Source organism: Aptenodytes patagonicus, chromosome 8 (assembly GCF_965638725.1).
Source record: "Aptenodytes patagonicus chromosome 8, bAptPat1.pri.cur, whole genome shotgun sequence".
Taxonomy (NCBI): Eukaryota; Metazoa; Chordata; class Aves; order Sphenisciformes; family Spheniscidae; genus Aptenodytes; species Aptenodytes patagonicus.
The window spans coordinates 7,254,118-7,273,981 of NC_134956.1; the positions used below are offsets into that span (position 1 = coordinate 7,254,118).

General features: G+C 38.6%; 1 protein-coding gene across 8 annotated transcripts in view; it reads left to right on the forward strand.

Annotated features, from left to right (window-relative positions):
- Nucleotides 1-19,864, forward strand: part of PBRM1 (polybromo 1) — a 65,843-nt gene that overhangs the window by 1,819 nt on the left and 44,160 nt on the right. For 2 of the 8 annotated variants that reach the window (XM_076346170.1, XM_076346175.1), the window contains exons 2-12: nucleotides 897-1,019; nucleotides 2,070-2,225; nucleotides 2,970-3,067; nucleotides 3,643-3,790; nucleotides 6,112-6,255; nucleotides 6,962-7,078; nucleotides 7,656-7,724; nucleotides 8,498-8,596; nucleotides 9,775-9,860; nucleotides 12,473-12,571; nucleotides 14,036-14,127. In XM_076346170.1, coding sequence (XP_076202285.1) covers nucleotides 981-1,019; nucleotides 2,070-2,225; nucleotides 2,970-3,067; nucleotides 3,643-3,790; nucleotides 6,112-6,255; nucleotides 6,962-7,078; nucleotides 7,656-7,724; nucleotides 8,498-8,596; nucleotides 9,775-9,860; nucleotides 12,473-12,571; nucleotides 14,036-14,127 — 1,147 coding nt within the window. In that variant the 5' untranslated portion in view covers nucleotides 897-980. The remainder of the gene's footprint in view (nucleotides 1-896; nucleotides 1,020-2,069; nucleotides 2,226-2,969; nucleotides 3,068-3,642; nucleotides 3,791-6,111; nucleotides 6,256-6,961; nucleotides 7,079-7,655; nucleotides 7,725-8,497; nucleotides 8,597-9,774; nucleotides 9,861-12,472; nucleotides 12,572-14,035; nucleotides 14,128-19,864) is intronic. The other 6 variants (XM_076346171.1, XM_076346176.1, XM_076346174.1 and 3 more) reach the window with 4 other exon arrangements.

The following is a 19,864-nucleotide window of genomic DNA, read 5'->3' on the forward strand; positions in this document are numbered from 1 at the left end:
CCCTCCTGCCTTTCTTTCACAACCAAGAACTTGTGTTTTTCTAGCAGCCTCCACATCAGCACACGCCTGGTGTTAGCCATTCGATACTGTAGCTCTCAGATAAAAGCTGGAGGCAGTGCCAAAAGCGACAGGCTGGTTGTCCGTTCCTGAGATGAATTGCCTGCTAATAAAGCACAGAGTTTCTCTGTATGTGCGTGTTACAAAAATGTCCAGAATACTGAACAGGAAAACAATCTCTCTGGGGTTTGATTGAAGGCAGTAGTTGTATGAACTAAATAGAAGCAATCATTTTGCCATGAAATGGTTCTGTACATTTCGCATGGGATTTCTGAAAAAAAATCAGACTCGGAGACTGCTTAGAAATTGAAACAGGTATATCACCATATGGTGAACCTGTATGGCTGGATACTTAATGTTGCTTATTTATGAGGATAAAAATCCACTCTGAAGACTGATGGAGGTGCATCATCACTAGAGAGTCTATTAAATGTCTCTTGACCTTTAAAATTATTTTCTTATTGTTATAAGCACTGTACTACTTCGCATTCTGTAAGTTTTACTGCTTTCTGGTTTTTACTCTCAGGTCAGATATCGCTTGTGTTTACTCCCTGCTCTGCTTGATGAATCATTCTCTAGCAAGGGGCTGTGAAATCTGTAATATGTATTCAGGAACATGAGAGAAATGTGTTTTTACTGTAAAAATGACAGAAATGTCTAGCATTCTGTGTACAAAATTGCTTTGTAGAGTTTCTGTTAGGCTAAAAAAAGTTACCTTCTGTTTCTTGCTTTTTTTCTCTGTCACTGTAATTATTCAATATATTCTTTGATTTTATTCTTTAATTATCTATCTACTCTCAGTTTTCTTCTCTCTCTCTTTCCTTTTTCTTGTCTTCCAGTTTTGGCTGTACTAACACCATTGCTCGTTTGCTACTCTTAGAGTGTTACCTTCTCCCAGTATCTGTACTTGGCCCTCAGACACTATGAGGAGACTGGCTTTTCGAGGTGCTGGTTGTACTCTGGTAAATCTGGTAAATTATTGATTGTATGTGCACCATTCTCTCCATTCCTCTGCTTTAGGCTTTTGCTTTTCTTTATCCTAACTGTTAATTATTCCTGCCTTATTCATCTCATTTGTCTGCATGAAATTAATTCTGTCTCTAACATAAATGCTCTAATGAGGTTATGTTGTGCTGCCATACCTTGTAAATCAACTGAGTGCTTCCTAGAAGAAGTTCCTTGATTTGGTTGGAAAATGGGTATAGGCTGGGATAGATGGTTCTATTCTGTCTTCAGCCTTTGAGGCAGCTACAAATAAAGATATTTTTCTGATGCTGTCACTGGAAGTTGGGAAAGAGCCAACAACTTGTTCAGTAAATCACCACAGTTGTTGGATGGTGGTTATTCATTTGTCACTGTTTGTGTTGGTAAATGGAAAACTATGGCCAAAAAAGGAGGTGGCTTTTTTTACTTCTTGATGATTGAGCCATTCATCCTACACATGAAATGGGAGTGGCAGGTCACATGATGGTCCAGACCTTTTTTTGGCTTGAATCTAAGACAAGGTATTCAGTAGCCATTTGAATTTTTGTTTGTAATTTGTTGTCTTCATGGGGTTTTTTTTGTTTGGTTAGTTGTTGTGGTTGTTTTTTTTTTTTAATTTGACATGGAATGACATGCTTTTACAGCAGAACTGAGCACGTGTCTCTGTACAGCTTTTTCCATTAAAACAGTGGTTCTCGCTTGGTTATCATGCATGGGATGAGGTATCAAAATGTAGATAGTTTAAGAACGTATCCTAGTAAGAGCTGCTAAATTCATCTTCATCACTGTGAGCCCTGGGCTTTCTGACATTGCTGTCATCAGTGACTGTAAAACTGTAGGACCATTTTGATTTCCCTTTACTCTTGCCCATTTTCAAAAAGCTGGTGTTTAGATATGTGGTTTAACTGAACTGTAGTATATAACAAACGTATGTGACTCATCCTAAGCATTGCTAGCTTTATAGTTAGCTCTCACCAGAGAGTTTGGATGCAATGCCATGAGTTTAAGAACATCTGTCTTCATTATAGAAGAAGTTGGATTCCATGGGTTCCAAGAGGCGAAGAGCTACCTCGCCTTCCAGCAGCATCAGCGGAGGAGACTTTGATGATGGCCATCACTCCACGAATATACCAGGCCCAAGCAGAAAGAGGAGGAGACTTTCCAATCTCCCAACTGTAGATCCTGTTAGTACCGTCTTATTATTCACAACTTTTTTTCTTGGGGTTACTGTATCCCTGTCTGGGAAATGCTGGATTGTAAAATGGATGATCAAATGTAGCACGTATACACTGGCCCTGAATCTGTTGCTGCCTTGGCTATGCTTTGTTTAGGATCTCATTCAGCTTTGGCTTGTTCTTGTCTCCCCAGTTTCATCTTTTTCTTTCCCATTTTCCTTTTGCTGCTTTTCCTTTTTTTGCTGATGATTTTAGCAGATGGAAGGATGTTGGAGAAGGAGCTGAAATCATAACGTGCAGAAGTTGAGAGCTATGTCTGAATAGCAAATGCAGATAGAGATAAGTGGGGAATGGCACAAGCAGTGATTGCTGAAGTGTACAATGTCTCTGTTACGCCTTTGAGTTAGCAGTCTAATTTTAATTAATTGCAGGGCGGAAGAACCCCTGTCGTTGTCTTAATTGTCTATAACTCAGAGAGAATTGTACTGAATTAATTTACATTTTGGGTGTTTTACTTAGAATTAGCATTGAAAGAAAGCTCCCTATGTTCAAAAAAATAAATTAAAATTCTGCAGTACCTGGCATATTTGTCAGGTATCGTACTAATGTATGAGATGCACCAATTTCTTCATACTTCTGCTTTAGAGCACGCTGTGGATTGGCAGCTTGTCTTTCCCATTGTAAGCAGGCTTTGATTTGTTACCTCCTTAAAATTTTCTCCTTTTTCATTACTTTATTGTTCTTGCATTTTAGATTGCTGTATGCCATGAACTTTACAACACCATCAGAGATTACAAAGATGAACAGGGCAGGCTCCTTTGTGAGCTTTTCATTAGGGCACCGAAGCGAAGGTAAGACCATGGGTCTGGTTAAGCCTTGAACCTGAGATTTAATCAGGGAGTAAATGGATATTGAGGAATACTTCAGCATTATTAGCTGTGAAAAATTTAAGCTAAATATGTCATAGTTTCACACCAGTGTTTGATCCGAGTCTTTGATGTAATTCAATGGGGCATGCTGACACTGGTGCCCTTTTTCAGTCAAAAAAGGATACACTGAGTTAATTTAAAATGTTTCTTGTGACACCTGCCTAAAACATCTATGTCTTTGACTATAAAATATTCCACATAAGTGGTGGAATCTGATACTAAGGGTATATCTTGGGAAGATTAATAGAAGTGACCCTTGAAAATGCAATAGATAAAGTAAGAGACTGAGTTTTATCTTAAACTCAGAAAATTGAGGATGATAGCAGAACATGTAATGAAGTCAGCCTACTAATAGACCACTGTCCAGATCTTCTAGCTGTAACAAAAATGTATTGGAATTTTCTTTGTTTTATTTAGTCATAGGCACATACAAACTTTAGTGCTGTGGTTTTGGTTTTACTGCTTGGAATATAATGCCTTTTTTGTCATTGCAACAGAAATCAGCCAGATTATTATGAAGTGGTTTCTCAGCCAATCGATTTAATGAAAATCCAACAAAAGCTAAAGATGGAGGAGTATGATGATGTGAATGTGCTGACTGCTGATTTTCAGCTTCTCTTTAACAACGCGAAGGCATATTATAAGGTGAGGAAAATACATATAAAGGCTCAAATTCATTGTAAAAGTGGTAGAGATATGTTCAAGTTTTTCCTTGGTTTGGCCAAAAAATTTTCGGTTTAGCCTTTATTATTGGTAAGAGAACAGCACACATTGCAGTTGTTTGGATATATTTCTGTAAGGTTCGCTGTATCTTTGTAAGATGTCCTACTATAGCAATTTTTCTGTGGAAAGCTATAAAATAATGTGGGGAGGGTCCTCATGTAGTTTTCCAAAAGAGATGGAAAGCAAAAATAGAGACGTAAACTGAGAAAAATATTCTTCTGTCAAAGCCTTCCCATTTTACAACACACTCTGTGTGACCTTTTGAAATAGAAAAAGAGTATTTTTTTTCCCAAAAGGAAGAGTTTATAAATAACAGCAAGCATGCAGTAGGAGTGTTGAATCTTTCTCTTCCATTGGCCATTTAACAATATGAAAAAAAGGCACATTGATTATCGTGGTCAGTGATGATAGATTGTGAGTGTATGTGATGGTGTATTTCATCAGGGTTGCAACCCCCATGTCCATTCCCCCAAACTGGATACGTGTTTTATTTCAGATGTTAATGGGTTTTATTGCAGTTGCTGTAAGGAAGTGGGAAAAAATTGGATTAATCTTGTTCAGTGGAAGGCTATGTTAAATACCTAAACCAGTGAAATTGTATGTGGTGACATCTAAAACTGCTAATATTACCTTTCATATATCTTTGACTTTGGAGATGATCCAAATGACTGCTTTCTGAATAACCCAACCAGTGTAACCAGGTGACATTCAGAAAAGCAATGTTTATTTTGTTTACATTTGTGTGTGTGTGTGTAGCTTTTTGAAAAACAATCAGATTTATGGGTTAATGCATTTGCACATTCTGGTTACAGTAGAAAAAATACAAAGATTTCCAAATTCATTGTGTACTCCTGAAGCTTTGCAAGGCACTCGGCCATTAATGTTGGCTTTTTCATGGTTTCTACACGAGGGAGAAGGACTTGATAGCAGGAAAGAACGATTAGAGTTTTACAAAATGTGTGCTGCCTTTGCCTACAGCATAGTGGATTCGAAATTCTGCCTGTATCATAAAAATCTTGCGTGTAGAATAGAAATAGGTAGCCATCATTCTAGGATGAAGGAATGTTGACATTTCCAGAGAAATGGAGTTGTGAGCTGGAGGTATGGCACACAAACATAACCTCTTCTTTTTTTCATCTTCCACTTTGCCCACGGCAGTTCCAATGACGCATATAAAACAGGGACGGCTGATTCATTGTCAATGTCTTTATTGCAGCAGGTGTTTTATTGGCAATGCTAGATTAGAATGGAAACCTTTGGTTTTTAGTATTTCGGTTCAAGTCTTACACTTTTGAGCATCTTGCGTTAATATAGAAGGAAGCAGACTAGTGGAGCAGAATACCCTTTAAATCTGTTCCTTGTAATTAACACCTGGTCTAATGTCTTGAGAATATTTAAGCCTAATAAGGTAAGCTTAAGAATAGTTCTCATGTTGGTTTCTCATTTGTATTACAAGCTGTCAGAGGTTGAGAGAGTGAAGAAGAGCATAATCAGCAGTAATAAGGTGACATATCTGCAGGAGTATCTGAAATAGAGGTTAAGTGACAGAGGAAAGGGAAAGAAAAGTATGAAAGAGTGGAAAAGCAGTCTTTTCTGGGTAATGTTCTTAAGTAGCAATGTTAATAGGCACATGCTTGTCTGCCACTACCAACTGGGTATTTACAAAACTTAATTTGCCTACTAATGCTTCTAGCTCTTCCGGAAAATTTACCTAGATGTGTACCCAGGTGGTAGCGTGTTGTCAAGTTCTTTGGAATTTCACAGTTAATGCTGAGTTATGGAAAAGTGTAAATCCTTGCAGTGCTTTCAGAGATATTGGCACATTTATTGGCATTCTTCCTCTGTAGAAATCAATTTTCAAGTGCCACACAATGGCAGCAGTATTGGCTTAAATCACATTTCTGGCATACTGATATTGAGTCTATTTTAAATGCCAGTAGTGTTATGCTGCAACAAAACTTAATGATTTCTCCAGATTCATCTTACAGGCTTTTCCAAGCCTCAACCCAAGTAATTTTATTGCTAAGTTTTCCAAAAGACTTAGATGCTTTGGAGCGATAGAGGTTATATTTTCTAGCGCTTATTGCGATTCTTAACATCTCTGTTGAAGAACGACTGAAGCAGGAATTTCCCAGGTTTTCTGTTATTTAATGCATTTAATACCTTTCAACTAATAATTTATAAATTTCCTTCAGATAAGAATGATCTGAATTTTGAGTAGAATATATGATTTGTTTTTGCAGCCTGATTCTCCTGAATATAAAGCTGCCTGCAAATTATGGGAGTTGTATTTGCGCACAAAAAATGAATTTGTTCAAAAAGGTGATGCTGAGGAGGAAGATGAAGATGAGGAAGGACATGACAATCAAGGCACAAATTCTGAATTAGTAAGTGTGGGCATGACAGCTGCAGTTGGAGGAAGCCATGGCTGTGTATGTCAGCTGACTCCGAGAGGGAGATTGGCCTCCATATATGAAAAAGCATTAAGTCTTTTCATAGCTAAATGATGCCCCAACAGGTATTTCTTATACAAGTTTATTAGTTAATAATTTCACAGCATTGTATGTGTGTTTCACTTTTGCCTAGCAAAAAAAAAGTTATGAGGTTTTCTGATATGGATAAAATGTGGTTCTGGTTTAGTTGAAACCAATATGATGTGTGCTTGATATCATGCCAATGTTGAGGTTTGATGCAAGCAAGCTTCATGTCTAACGACATCGTTCTCCAGCGTGTGTCCCGTTCAGTTAGTGCAGCTGTTCCTGGAGAGTTTTATAAGTCAGATAAGATGATAGGAAGTTTGGGCTTGTCTGGCTTTTGTGATGTTGGGATGCATATTTTCATTAATGTTGACAACCAAGTCTATTCTAACAATATGTAATGTATGTCTGACAGTCTGCAGTGTAAATGTGAAATTAAAGTTTTCTCATGTGCTTTACCTAAATGCATAAACAATGTTGTTTTCAAAAGTTGCATCCATGTTTTATAGCTGATTTTTTCTGTCTTTGAAAAGTAAACTCATATATTTCAGTGCAACTTGAAGCACTCCACTATGGCTGCTATTAAAACTTTTTGTGATTTCATCTCTTATATTAGTCATCTCCAGGTTACCTGAAGGAAATTCTTGAACAGCTTCTTGAAGCTGTAGCTGTTGCCACAAACCCATCAGGACGCCTAATAAGTGAACTGTTTCAGAAACTTCCTTCTAAAGTGGTGGGTATTTTAATAATATCGGTTGTGTTCTAAGTTGGAAACCTGGACATGTATATAACTGATGTTATACACTATGATGGACACACTCAGGGTGCAGTTCTTTGTTACTGTCTCATCAGTGGCAAACTCCAGCTGTTTTCAGAGCTTCCCTCCCTTCTTTGCTCCTACCCACTCGTTCCCAGCCCTTCGTTGCAGATTGGGGCTTGCCCTGTTCTGCCAGTTTAGGTAACTGTTTTTTTTTGGTGCAGAGTTTTTAATCTTTTTAAATATGTCTGATTTCACTGTTCTGTTGTAGGCTGTGGTGTAACAAGTTTAACCAGCAAAATAAATACTCTGAAGTCCATCACCACGTATTTGGCTTTCAGACAGAACTGTTCCTTTAAGTCAGTTTATTGATGAATTATAATTCCTTGTATCTGCCTCATGATCTGTCTCGCCCAAATTGAAGCCTAGTGATATGTTTATGAAGCTTACACTGTTCTTATCTGCAATTCATCTAATAGTTCATTCTATGAGCTATTAGAACAATAGCTTTGTGACTGTTTATAGTAATACATAAATTATTTTTGTTTTCCAGCAATATCCAGATTATTATGCAATAATAAAGGAGCCCATAGATCTTAAAACTATTGCCCAAAGGATACAGGTACAGTATGAGCATATTAACGTGTCAGAGTATAGACTTGTTTAACTGTGGCTTCTAACAATTTTAGAATGCTTAAAGTTTATGGTGGTAGGAAAGGCAATGTGTTTTTCCCCGGCTACTTAAAAATCTGAACGCTATGCTGATTTAATGCTCTGTCCTGGATTAATGCTGCAGAAGTAGCTGTGTTGAAGATCAAGCATCGTAAACTGTAATGTGCTGGCACTGAGCCTGAATATCTTGGTTTCCTTGATGTTTGATGGTTTAAAGTAGTTCCTTGGCAAGTACTGCTATTGTAAAACATTGAAGTATTGAAGCTTGGTCATGCATTATCATCACCTACTTTTGTTCTAGTGCTATAAATAGATATTTTGTACTGATGCATTTTTCATCTTAGTTCTCCAGTAATTTGAAATTTTGTTGTGTAATTCTAGCATTTTGTATAATAGTGAGGGATAGCACATAGACTAATTGAACTAGAGAATAAAGGTAAAATCACATTTTGTCAGAACCCTTCAAAATTAAGATAATCTAATGTATTAAGTATTTTTTCAATCTTTCACTTAGCATTTGTAAGCTCTGTAAGGACTTAGCACTTATGTTTGTTACTTTCTTTTTTGGTGACATACTTATCTGTCCTCTTTATAAATATGTTTTTGTTTTTCTATAAATGTTCCCTTTATTCTATATTAACTCCCTTTGCTTTTCACTATTGACTTAGTTCTCATGCTGTCTGAAGGTTGCCACTTTAACCAGTTCTGTTTTTTGTTGTATAGAATGGAACTTATAAAAGCATTCATGCAATGGCCAAGGATATAGATCTTCTGGCAAAGAATGCCAAAACCTACAATGAGCCTGGATCACAAGTGTTCAAGGTTAGTTTCAGTTGTTCATAGTTTGATTTGCGTTCAGATTTTCTTTACTACTTCCTGTGCTGATTGATCCTTAAATGAATCTTTAGCATAAGGCCCTAAAGACTCTGTTTGCATTTTTTAAAAAATAGCTATTCGTGGCTTTTCCTTTTTTTATATTGCTTTTAGTATAATTGGGGTGTATGGTTGTTTTTTTTTTTTTCTTTTCTTGAGGTATATGATTTTTTCCCAATTAAATTTTATGTCAGGATATGAGTTACATGACTTCTTTGGAGGAATGGAGAATCCCTGTACTTGTGATTGAAGTTGAAATGGCTGAAACTACAGGTTCAAGTGGTAGCGGTAGTACTCAGCTGTTACCTTTTTCCAGATTGCAGGAACTGTTTATGGTTTTCATCATAAGTTTCAAAACCGGAGTCATGCCTTCTTTGCATAGTTTTTGAAGATCCTCTTCCTTTTAGCCATATTTTTGTGACCAAATTGCACCTCCTATCTTTTTCATGCTTAGTTCACCAGCATTTTGTGTACAAAGTATCACGTTGCTGTTTCCATGTACTCTAAAAGTAGGAGAATTTCAGTGGTAAATTATTCCTTTGTGTGTTCGGTTTTTAAGGGCTTTGTAGTGAGAGACCTCGTGTATGTATAAAGTTATGTAAGTGGTTCTTGGACTTTGCCAGTTGCACTTCTGTTTGGATTGTACTTTCAGTTCCTACTGACATTACTGACACTTGTAACCTCACTCAAAACTTGTAATCTCTGTTTTGTGAACTGTTACTCCGGGTATTGAGTCCACGGGTGTAGAATGAGAGAGAGCAAGCATTGTAAAGCTCGGTAATGGTAGTAACTTTTTGATTGCAAAGGCACAGAAACTCATTTGCCTGTTTAGTTTGAAGTGGTATTCGCCCATATTTGCAAATTGTAGGGTTTTTTTTTTTGTTTTTTAAAGGCTATGACAAAAAATGAACTCGAAGCTACTCAGCTATTCTATGCAGTTTTTACAGGCTGCTGTGGGTGTGTTTCAGGCAGACTTTGTTCTGTGCTTCGTTTCTGATGCAAAATTGTTTTATATCTAAATGTAAAAACCCCTTCATTTTTGTTTTAGATTTTTAGATAGATGGATATACCTGACTATAACATTCTTCCCTTTCAACATTAAACAAAAAAATTCTTTTAATTGACAGGATGCAAATGCGATTAAAAAAATATTTAATATGAAAAAGGCTGAAATTGAACACAGTGAATTGGCCAAGTCAAGTCTCCGAATCAGGTACTGCAAATAGAGTTCTTTTTATAATCTCATAAAAATCTCTATAGACATTCCCTTAATTTTGCTGTGGAGAATATAGTGGGAAATAATTGGTTGAAAACTTGGCTTATTGTTGTTTTAAAAGTTATGAATCGTAAAACAGTTTTTGGAAGGAAACTTTTTATTGAAATACTTCCATGGTGAAATACTTCTGTGATGTACTTGATTGTGGAAAAACAGTGTCAGTGGATCTTTTATAACTTAAGCCATGGCCGACTTCCACCATATGTGTTTATAAGTCAGTAACAGAAAAGGAATAGTGAGGAACAAGGTGCTTTGTTGTGCTTTGCTTTACGAAAATGCTGGATATTCTTGAACCTTGTTAGGAGCTGAACCCTGAGAGCTCACAGTTACTTAGGTAGGGGCAGAAACACAGGAACAAGACATCAGGCGACAGATATTTAGAGGGAGGTCCACATTATTTAAACTCTTGTTTGAAAACCAATTTCTAGCTATGAAAAGAGGCGCAGGACACTGAAGATCTGGACTTACTAATTAGTGAAGCATAGATTCGGTCTTGAACAGGCAGGTGTAAAACACCGTTGATAGCTCTGTTTGTTTCATGGAATGATTTTATTTAGGAAACAGCATTATCTTCCTGTGAAAATCCATGGTGTACAGAGAAGTGGTGCAGTCATTTTAGATTTTCTTATCTGAAATGCAATTAGATTTATTGTCGTATAAACTTTTTACTTATGAGTTAACACTCAAAAATAGGTTTAGATGTTGTTTGCCAGTATGAGCTGTGTCATTTATCTAAAAAAATAAAGCAACGTCTTGCAAGTCATCCAAGGAGTTAGCAAACTCTTCACGAGGTGGACTCTCTTTATTTGAGCTGTTTACTGGTATTTGATGCTGGAAAACAACTGCTGTCCTTTCCTGCAAAGGTTTGTATGGTACAACTGAGAACACTAGCGCTCCTTTACTTTACTGAAAGGCAGTTTAAATTTTTTTGTTGTGTGAAAAATGTGTAGATGGTATCAGTATTAAAAGTATTGCCTAGGATTATTATGTGTGAAAGAAATGGAAGTTTGATTTTTACTATTTGGTGCTTTGAGACATTCAACCTGTGTAGTGGTTTTTCAGGTTCATTTGTTCAGCGTTAGCATGCTTCCCATGTTTGGGTGAATCATTGTTGGAGCATATAAAAATATAAAAGCAGAAATACTATTAGGGAGTAATTCCAGACACATATTTTAATAATTTTCCTTCTTAAAAGTATGTATAGTGCCAGAAGACCTTGATTCTACAGGCACTGAATGTACATATATGTTTGCCTTGCAGTAACTAGAATTACATGTAGGCATAGAGGTTTTCTATTTAAATTGTGATTTTATTTTATTTTTCTCACTGTGTTGTCCATTGATGAAACTCAGGATGTCACAAGTGTGCGTCATGTTTAATTTTGAGGCTTAACTGTTTTTCTTCAAAATAAAGCCGTTTGCATAAGAAGGGATGACAGATAAATCACACTGGTATTTGTTAGCTGAATTCCTCTCTTGCACTGCCAACCCGTTTCCACTTCTCAGCTACCTTATTCTAGATGTTCTCCTATGTACTGTGTTCTCAGTAGACCTACAAATCCTGAAGTAAGCTGAATGTCAGAATAATTGACAACTCCCTTCTTTGTTTCTCTAACTTGGCAAAAAAAAAATATTTATAATGCCTAAAGCAGACTACAATAATATTGGGCTGAATGCAAAAACTATTGGGGTGAGAGAAAAGTATCATGAAAACCAGACCTTTCACCTGCTGTTCTGCATTTCACTGGTTGCTTTTTTTATCGAACCATTATTCCTTTTTTTTGTTTCTTTCTGCTGAATCTGCATCACAGAATGATTATTTTTTATTCAAATTCCTAGCTGCTTAATTGTCTCAAATGGGGGGTCTCCTTTACCTATTGCTGATTTTGGTAAAATACCCCCATAAGTTCATTTAAAGTTAATTTACTATATTTTTCTTCTGAATTTACATCTGTTTTTCTTTGTCATTGGTGGATCAGGCTCAAATTCATCATAATGCTACTAACCTAAGTTCTACAGACGTGTTGCCTCTGTGTCAAAAATCATGCTTTTCTATCACAGAGTTCACTGTATCCTTTGTCATACTAAATGGCTCTTTGTTGGTGCATTTAACTGTCCTCCCTTAAATAAAATGACAAAATAAAGTTGCTTGACAATATGCACTGTCAAGCAACTTGACAGTGATTTTGTTAAGTATTGATAAAACATGATTGGATTTGTATGATTAGCTTTATCTGGATGCTAAGGAACATTTTGTTGGCTGCTTTCACTGCTATTGTAGGCTGAGCTGTGTGTATAGCTATTAATCCTCAATGTAAATGTTACCTTCCTCTGACTTGATAAACAAAATTGATATTAATGCTGGGGCACTAAATGTATCTTAGTATTACTTCACTTTTAGCTTTAAAACATTTTATATCTGTCTCTGAACCTTTTGGCTGATCTATCAAAGTAATTCTGTAAAAAGCTTTATCCTTGCTGTGTCTTTTCTTGGGTCTAAGGTGGGCCTCTTTTTTTCCCCTTTCCTTGGCTTGTCTCTTCTGCCTTAAGGACTCCATCAAATTTGACTGCTTCCAAGCTGACAGGTCCTTCCTCACAGGGTAAAGGCAGTGTTGGTGATGAGAGAAATTCTTCTAACAAATATTATCGGTAAGTAAATTGTGGACTTGGAGGAAAAGCTGGGTCGTCATCATATGGAAATACTAAAATTTAAAATTTTGGTTTGTTTGGTTTTTTTTAATTTAGTTGAGAGTGCACGTCAATATTTGAGATTCAAATATATTTAAATCAATTATCTATTAAGTATGATTTAATAAGTTACTTTGCTGTAATTACTCTTCCATGTTTGATTTTATATTTAACATTTCAAAACACCTGTCATGAAATACTCTGTATGCAGTTATTTCTTTAGAAATGTTCTGAAGAACAGTATGTTAAGCTTCGTTACAAAATAAAGCAGGTGAAAAATAACATGGAAATGTGTTGTAAACCTAGAAAAATTATATTTGGAGACTAAAAAGAGTCATACTAAAAGTAGGACTAAACAATTAAGAGATGGATGATGGAAACCAATGAAGCCTGTAAAAAAAGGGAAGAAAAAAAAAGTATTGCATTTGGGATGCATTTATGGCAAACTTGCTGGGTAGACTGGATTACTGGAGGCTTTCTGGTTTGTTCTTTCAATCATCAGTTGAGAATTTTGGTACCTAGCAGAGGTCTCATGTCTACAGTCTGTGGGCTACTGTCTTGAAACAGTACTACTCCTGGCTAATTCCCTGCGTGTGTACTCTGAAACTATGGTTTAACACAGCAGCTGCAAGGGTCTTTAAGGGATTGAGCATTTGTAGAGAGTTGGTGTCATTTTAAGCAACCCATCTGCTTTTTCCCAGTCTTCACTTTGCTCCCACAGGGCAAGGTTGAGCCCATTGCTGGAGGTGCCTAAAGAGCTGACCTAGTAAAAAAGCAGATTGTCAGGCATAGCCTACACTGTGGGTATGAAATGCTGTGCCCCAGGTTTGGGACAAAAGGGAGGAGGAGAGGGATGCTGAAGAAGTCTTTGTGAGACCATAGCCAGCGTGGACACTGATTTACTCCACCTAGAAAGCAGAGGAAGCTGCTTCACATACAGGCACTCTGCGTGCTGAAAATGCCTATGGTGGGAATGGGGGAGTGAGAGAAGATAGCATATAGAGCTTACAGCGTGCTGAATTCCTGCATGTAGACAAATCCCAGTAAAACAGGATCAAATAGCAAAGTTATTAATTGGGAGGGACTTACCACCCCCCTTCTCCCCCAATAATTCAAATACTCAAGTATTCAAAATAGGACAGAAGATAGATAGCTTGAGCTCTAGCTTTCTGATTGTGTGTCCAGTTTTTCAGTTTGATGGACCGCCTCTTAAAATAGAGGCAGACTCACGGGTCGTTAACAGTTTCTCTTGTTAAGGGTTCCAGTCTTTTCTTGCATAGTCATGTCTGTATTCCTGATAGCGTAGGCAACAGTCATGAGCTTCACTTGTTTACTTACACACTCTGAGTGACTGTTAATGGTTAACATGATAACCTCCTCTTTTTTTTTCTTTTTAATTTTATACATTTTTTTTCTTCTTTGTAGTAACAAAAGATCAGCCCAAGGGGATCGTTTATCAGCAATAACCATGGCATTGCAATATGGATCAGAAAGTGATGAGGATGCAGCTTTGGCTGGTAGGAACTGAAATACAGTTTCTCTATTTTCTGTAATTAAAATGTTTGGAATAAGCAAAACTGTAGAGCTTCTGAGACATTCAAATATCTTTATTTCAAAAATATTTTGCAATGTTTCCAAACTCAGCATGTAATTCTCTTACATCCAATCCCTGTTTCCTCTAAGTATGAATTTATAAATGTACAGCTGGTAAGATAGGGTAGGCCAAACTTGCTTGCATGTTTTGAATTTAGTGTGTGTGTTTCCAAGTATACTTAGCCAAGCTTTAGGAAACTGTTGCTTGTTTTTATTCCTTCTAATATGAAACAGAAGAGGAGACACTGGAGAAGACACTGGGTGCGCCTTGTGGTAAAAGATTTACAGTGCTGCAATTGTTTGAGAGAAATCTCACACTCACTCACACTGGCTTGTTCTCTCTTGCTCTCTTGTGCCATTGGGTCTTCTAAGTACCTGTCAGGTTTTATTTTTTTAAGGTGAAGATAATCTATATGAGGTATAAGGATAGATAAATGTCAGAACTTAACTTAGAAATACCTGGTCTAGCCCAGCAGTCATGAAATCTTGCATGAAGGTTTATGTTAAAACAAAAGCACATAAAAAGGCATGCCTTCATAGAGCATCCTTAGTTTCATAATAAGCATGCTTTAGCATTATACTACAAGCATATATGCATTATATCAGATATTTCAGTATGGTCATAAATTGTTATAGGTTGTCTTTTAAGTTGACCACGAAATGGTGGAGTTCAAGATCCTTAGGGCACCGAGGAGGGCGCAGAGCAAGCTCACTACCCTGGACTTCAGGAGAGCAGACTTTGGCCTCTTCAGGGATCTGCTTGGTAGAGTGCCATGGGACAAAGCCCTGGAGGGAAGAGGGGCCCAAGAAAGCTGGGTAATAATCAAGGATCACCTCCTCCAAGCTCAGGAGCGATGCATCCCAACAAAGAGGAAGTCAGGCAAAAACGCCAGGAGGCCTGCATGGATGAACAAGGAGCTCCTGGACAAACTCAAACACAAAAAGGAAGCCTTTTTGTGTGGGTGGAAGCAAGGACAGGTAGCCTGGGAGGAATACAGAGAAATTGTCCGAGCAGCCAGGGATCAGGTTAGGAAAGCTAAAGCCCTGATAGAATTCAATCTGGCCAGGGACGTCAAGGGCAAATAGAAAAGATTCTATAGGTACGTTGGGGATAAAAGGAAGACAAGGGAAAATGTGGGCTCTCTCCGGAATGAAACGGGAGACGTGGTTGACCGGGATACGGAGAAGGTGGAGGTAGTCAACGCCTTTTTTGCCTCGGTCTTCACTGACAAGTGCTTGAGCCTCACTGCCCAAGCTGCAGAAGGCAAAGGCGGGGTCTGGGAGAATGAAGAGCCACCCACCGTGGGAGAACATCAGGTTCGAGACCACCTAAGGCACCTGAAGGTGCACAAGTCCATGGGATTTGATGAGATCCATCCGCGGGTCCTGAAGAACTGGCGGATGAAGTTGCTAAGCCACTATCCATCGTATTTGAGAAGTCGTGGCAGTCTGGTGAAGTTGCCGCTGACTGGAAAAGGGGAAACATAACCCCCATTTTTAAAAAGGGAAAAAAGGAAGACCCGGGGAACTACAAACCGGTCAGTCTCACCTCTGAGCCTGGGAAGACCATGCAACAGATCCTCCTGGAAGCTATGCTAAGGCACACGGAGGACAGGGAGGTGATTCGAGGCAGCCAGCATGGCTTCACCAAGGGCAAGTCCTGCCTGACCAACCTAGTGGCCTTCTATGATGGAGTGACTACATCAGTGGACATGGGAAGAGCTACAGATGTTGTCTATCTGAACCCCTGTAACGCCTTTGACACGGTCCCCCACAACATCCTTCTCTCTCAACTGGAGAGGCTCAATGTCCAGATGGAGACTGGTGACGAGTGGCATCCCGCAGGGGTCCGTATTGGGACCGGTACTGTTTAATATCTTCATCAATGACATAGACAGTGGGATCGAGTGCACCCTCAGCTAGTTTGCAGATGACACCAAGCTGAGTGGTGCGGTTGACACGCCAGAGGGATGGGATGCCATCCAGAGGGACCTGGACAAGCTGGAGAAGTGGGCCCCTGTGAACCTCATGAGGTTTAACAAGGCCAAGTGCAAGGTCCTGCACCTGGGTTGGGGCCACCCCTGGTATCAATACAGGCTGGGGGATGAAGGGATTGAGAGCAGCCCTGCCGAGAAGGACTTGGGGGTACCGGTGGATGAAAAGCTGGACATGAGCCAGCAATGTGCGCTCGCAGCCCAGAAGGCCAACCGTATCCTGGGCTGCATCAAAAGCAGCGTGGCCAGCAGGTCGAGGGAGGGGATTCTGACCCTCTGCTCTGCTCTGCTGAGACCCCACCTGCAGCACTGCGTCCAGCTCTGGAGCCCTCAGCATAAGAAAGACACGGACCTGTTGGAGCGGGTCCAGAAGAGGGCCACGAAAATGATCAGCAGAGGAACACCTCTCCTCTGAAGAAAGGCTGAGAGAGTTGGGGTTGTTCAGCCTGGAGAAGAGAAGCCTTTGGGGAGACCTTATTGCAGCCTATCAGTACTTAAAGGGGGCTTATGAAAAAGATGGTGGCAAACTTTTTAGCAGGGCCTGTTGCGACAGGACAAGGGGGAATGGCTTGAAACTAAAGGGGGGTAGATTCAGACTAGATATAAGGAAGAGATTTTTTATGCTGGGGGTGGTGAAACACTGGCCCAGGTTGCCCAGAGAGGTGGTGGATGCCCCATCCCTGGAAACATTCCAGGTCAGGTTGGACGGGGCTCTGAGCAACCTGACCTAGTCGAAGATGTCCCTGCCCACAGCAGGGGGGTTGGACTAGATGACCTTTAGAGGTCCCTTCCAACCCAAACTATTCTATGATTCTATGAAGTTAGCCTGTCTTGATAGTTACATTCTCAGTAACTTCCTTGCATTCATCTCAGAGCAGGTTTCCAAAATTTTTTTGTATATACGCCGTTGTTTTATTTTTTGTTTACATTATTTCTGTATTGATGTGAAATGATGCATCTTTTCTATATATATTTTTTGGGCATTTATTTCACACCTGGTAATTGAATTGTACTCACCACTGTTTTCCAGTGGATAGATATGCTGTAGAATTTTTTGGATCATTTTAGATCTTGCTGCAAGCAAAAGCATTTGTATTCCTGGTTAGCCCAGAGTTCAGTTATTGCTTCAGAGCAACTGCTTTCTGGGAGGTGTGAGGAGTATTTATTAGCTTGGTTCAGCATGATTGTTAGCTGCTATTTTTGCAAATTGTAATTCTGTAAAAACGCATAGCTTTTTACGTCTTTATGTGATTTAAATTCTTGAAGTGATTTAACCACTTTCAGGTGCCACCTTTACCATGGACGTTATTGTTGTTTTCATGGGGCCTTTTGTATGCCTCTGAGACTTTTGCCTTGCTGCTCTTGCAGCTCTCCTATGTTTATTGCATTCACCTAAGAGGCAATGTCAATTTTTTTGGCAGACCTCTGCTACCCTTAAGATCTTCTGTCCCTCCAGCGTACTACTTGGACATCCCTATGCTTTCAGTCTGCGGATGAAAAGGATTTTCATTTAAATCAAGTGGTATTTTTATTAGTTGCTCTGGTATCTCATCTTTTTTCCTTCCTCTAACACTCGTTGAAATAAATGAGAACTAGGCTGCATGACTGAACATCAAGAGAACTTTCTCCTTCTCGATACAGAGAACTAAATCTTTGTGAGTTTCTTTGATTGTAGCAGTTGCCTAAGCAATGAACAATATCTGTTTCCAGCTTGGAGTTTATCCTCACAGTTTCAGAGGGTGTCGTGGTATGATGGAGCTTGTAGATTTCCAGCTCAAATGTACTAGGACATGAGCAGCTTCTGTAGCTCCCTTGCTCCTGACTATAAATCTGTAAAGGCAGGCATAGATGATCATTATGTATTACTTATAAGTAAGTATTTCATTTTGTAAACAAAGCTATTTTATTTACTATTATTTTGTTTATAAATGTTTTAAGACTGGATGGTGCTTTTGGTTTTACTAGCATCTGTCTTCAATTAGGCTTTGAGCATTCATTGTTGTCTAGGTGCTTTGGGACCACAAAGGAGACAGTGTTTAAAGCGAATCACTTAATGAGTAAAGACTAATTTTCTTTCATATACATTCAAATACTCTCCTCTTTCTCTGCTCTTTTTCTGCCTCATCATTGAGTAAGAGTACATGTATATGATATATGCATTTATATCTGATAATAAAGCCCAGTTCCAGTTGTAAATTAGATGGCTTCTTCCTTTTGCAGTGAAGTCAATTTAACATTACTCCATTATGCAGCTGTCCCTTCATTAGGAAACAGTCACTGTGGTATGGAATGAACAGCAGGAAATACATTTTGTTTGGGACTGTTGAGTGGCGTATATTTTGTGGTTACGGTTTACTGCGTTTGGTGCTCCCCCCCCCGCCCCCTGTATCTGCTAACTGTAGTTGTGGTAACAGCTGCGTGAAAGGGGAATAACTGACTGTTACTCTCCACTGCCAGCGTGTGCTTGGTGGGGATATGGGACCTGGTGCTACTGCATGTTAAAGAATCTACAATCTTGCATTAGACTGTTCCATAGCAAAATACAGATTTTTCTGTCTTCTGATCTGAATAATACATTCTTCTTCAGTTCTCAAGATAACAGGTTTCATATTAGGAGAACACTATCATTTTCTGAATATGTAAGAATATATAATGTTTGACACCTCGCTTTTAAAGACCATACACATCATAATGAAAATGTTTATAGCTGTATTACCATATTATGTAAACACTTTCCTTTTAGTGCCTGTTTAATTTACTTAGATTATTATTTTAGGGAATGCCTTGTGTTCTACTTTTAATACAAAGGAAGTACATTTCTTATTTAGGGTATTGAACTGCTTTGTTGCTGGCTGCCACATGTCAGAGAACAGTAATATACTTGACTAGTTTCTTATTTTTTCCTCTTTCATAAAAACAAGTTCTTCTGCTTTTTCTATTCTGTTTCTTACTTTTTGATGGAGCACTCAGAACTGAACTGTTTCAGTAAACAAACTGAATGGAACTGTTTGAGTAAACAAAACCAAAGACAGTATTTTGCTGCATAATCTATTTTGGAGACTTAATTTACCTGATAGCATTCTCTTAGCTGTTAGCATTTATCTCCATGTTCAGGTTGATATGTTGGTACAGGAAACATAGTGCTACCTCCAGTCTTTTGTTTCTACCTGAGTTATTCTGTCCAGCACCTACTTTGAAGGCTACTGTGTAGTGGATGCTAGGCCATTAAGTGATGCTGATTGGCATACAGATACGTAATTAGGATAATCTTTAGTGTCTTCCCTGAGCCAGTAATGAACGTCTTCATAATGTGTTTGCACATCTGCTGAGGTCTGCTTGTGTTTTAGCTTGCATCTAGCTTGTCTGGTAGTTCTCAAATGTCATACGCTCACAGATCTGCAATGTCAGACTGCAGAGGAAAAATGATAGTACTATGTTGTTATGCAGTCAGTGTGTCCCCTGGCTTTGTCATCATTTCAATATGCCTTTACTGAACTTGGAGAGAAAGCTTGAAACGTTGCCAGCCTCCACTGAGCAATAATGAAAATGTCAGCTGGAAATGTGGCGTGAGTGTTAGAGAACTGTCTTTTGTGTAACTGAATTACCCAGTGTGTCATCTGCCAAGCTTTCCTTCAAACTGTAACTCATAAAAGGGGGAAAAAGGGTG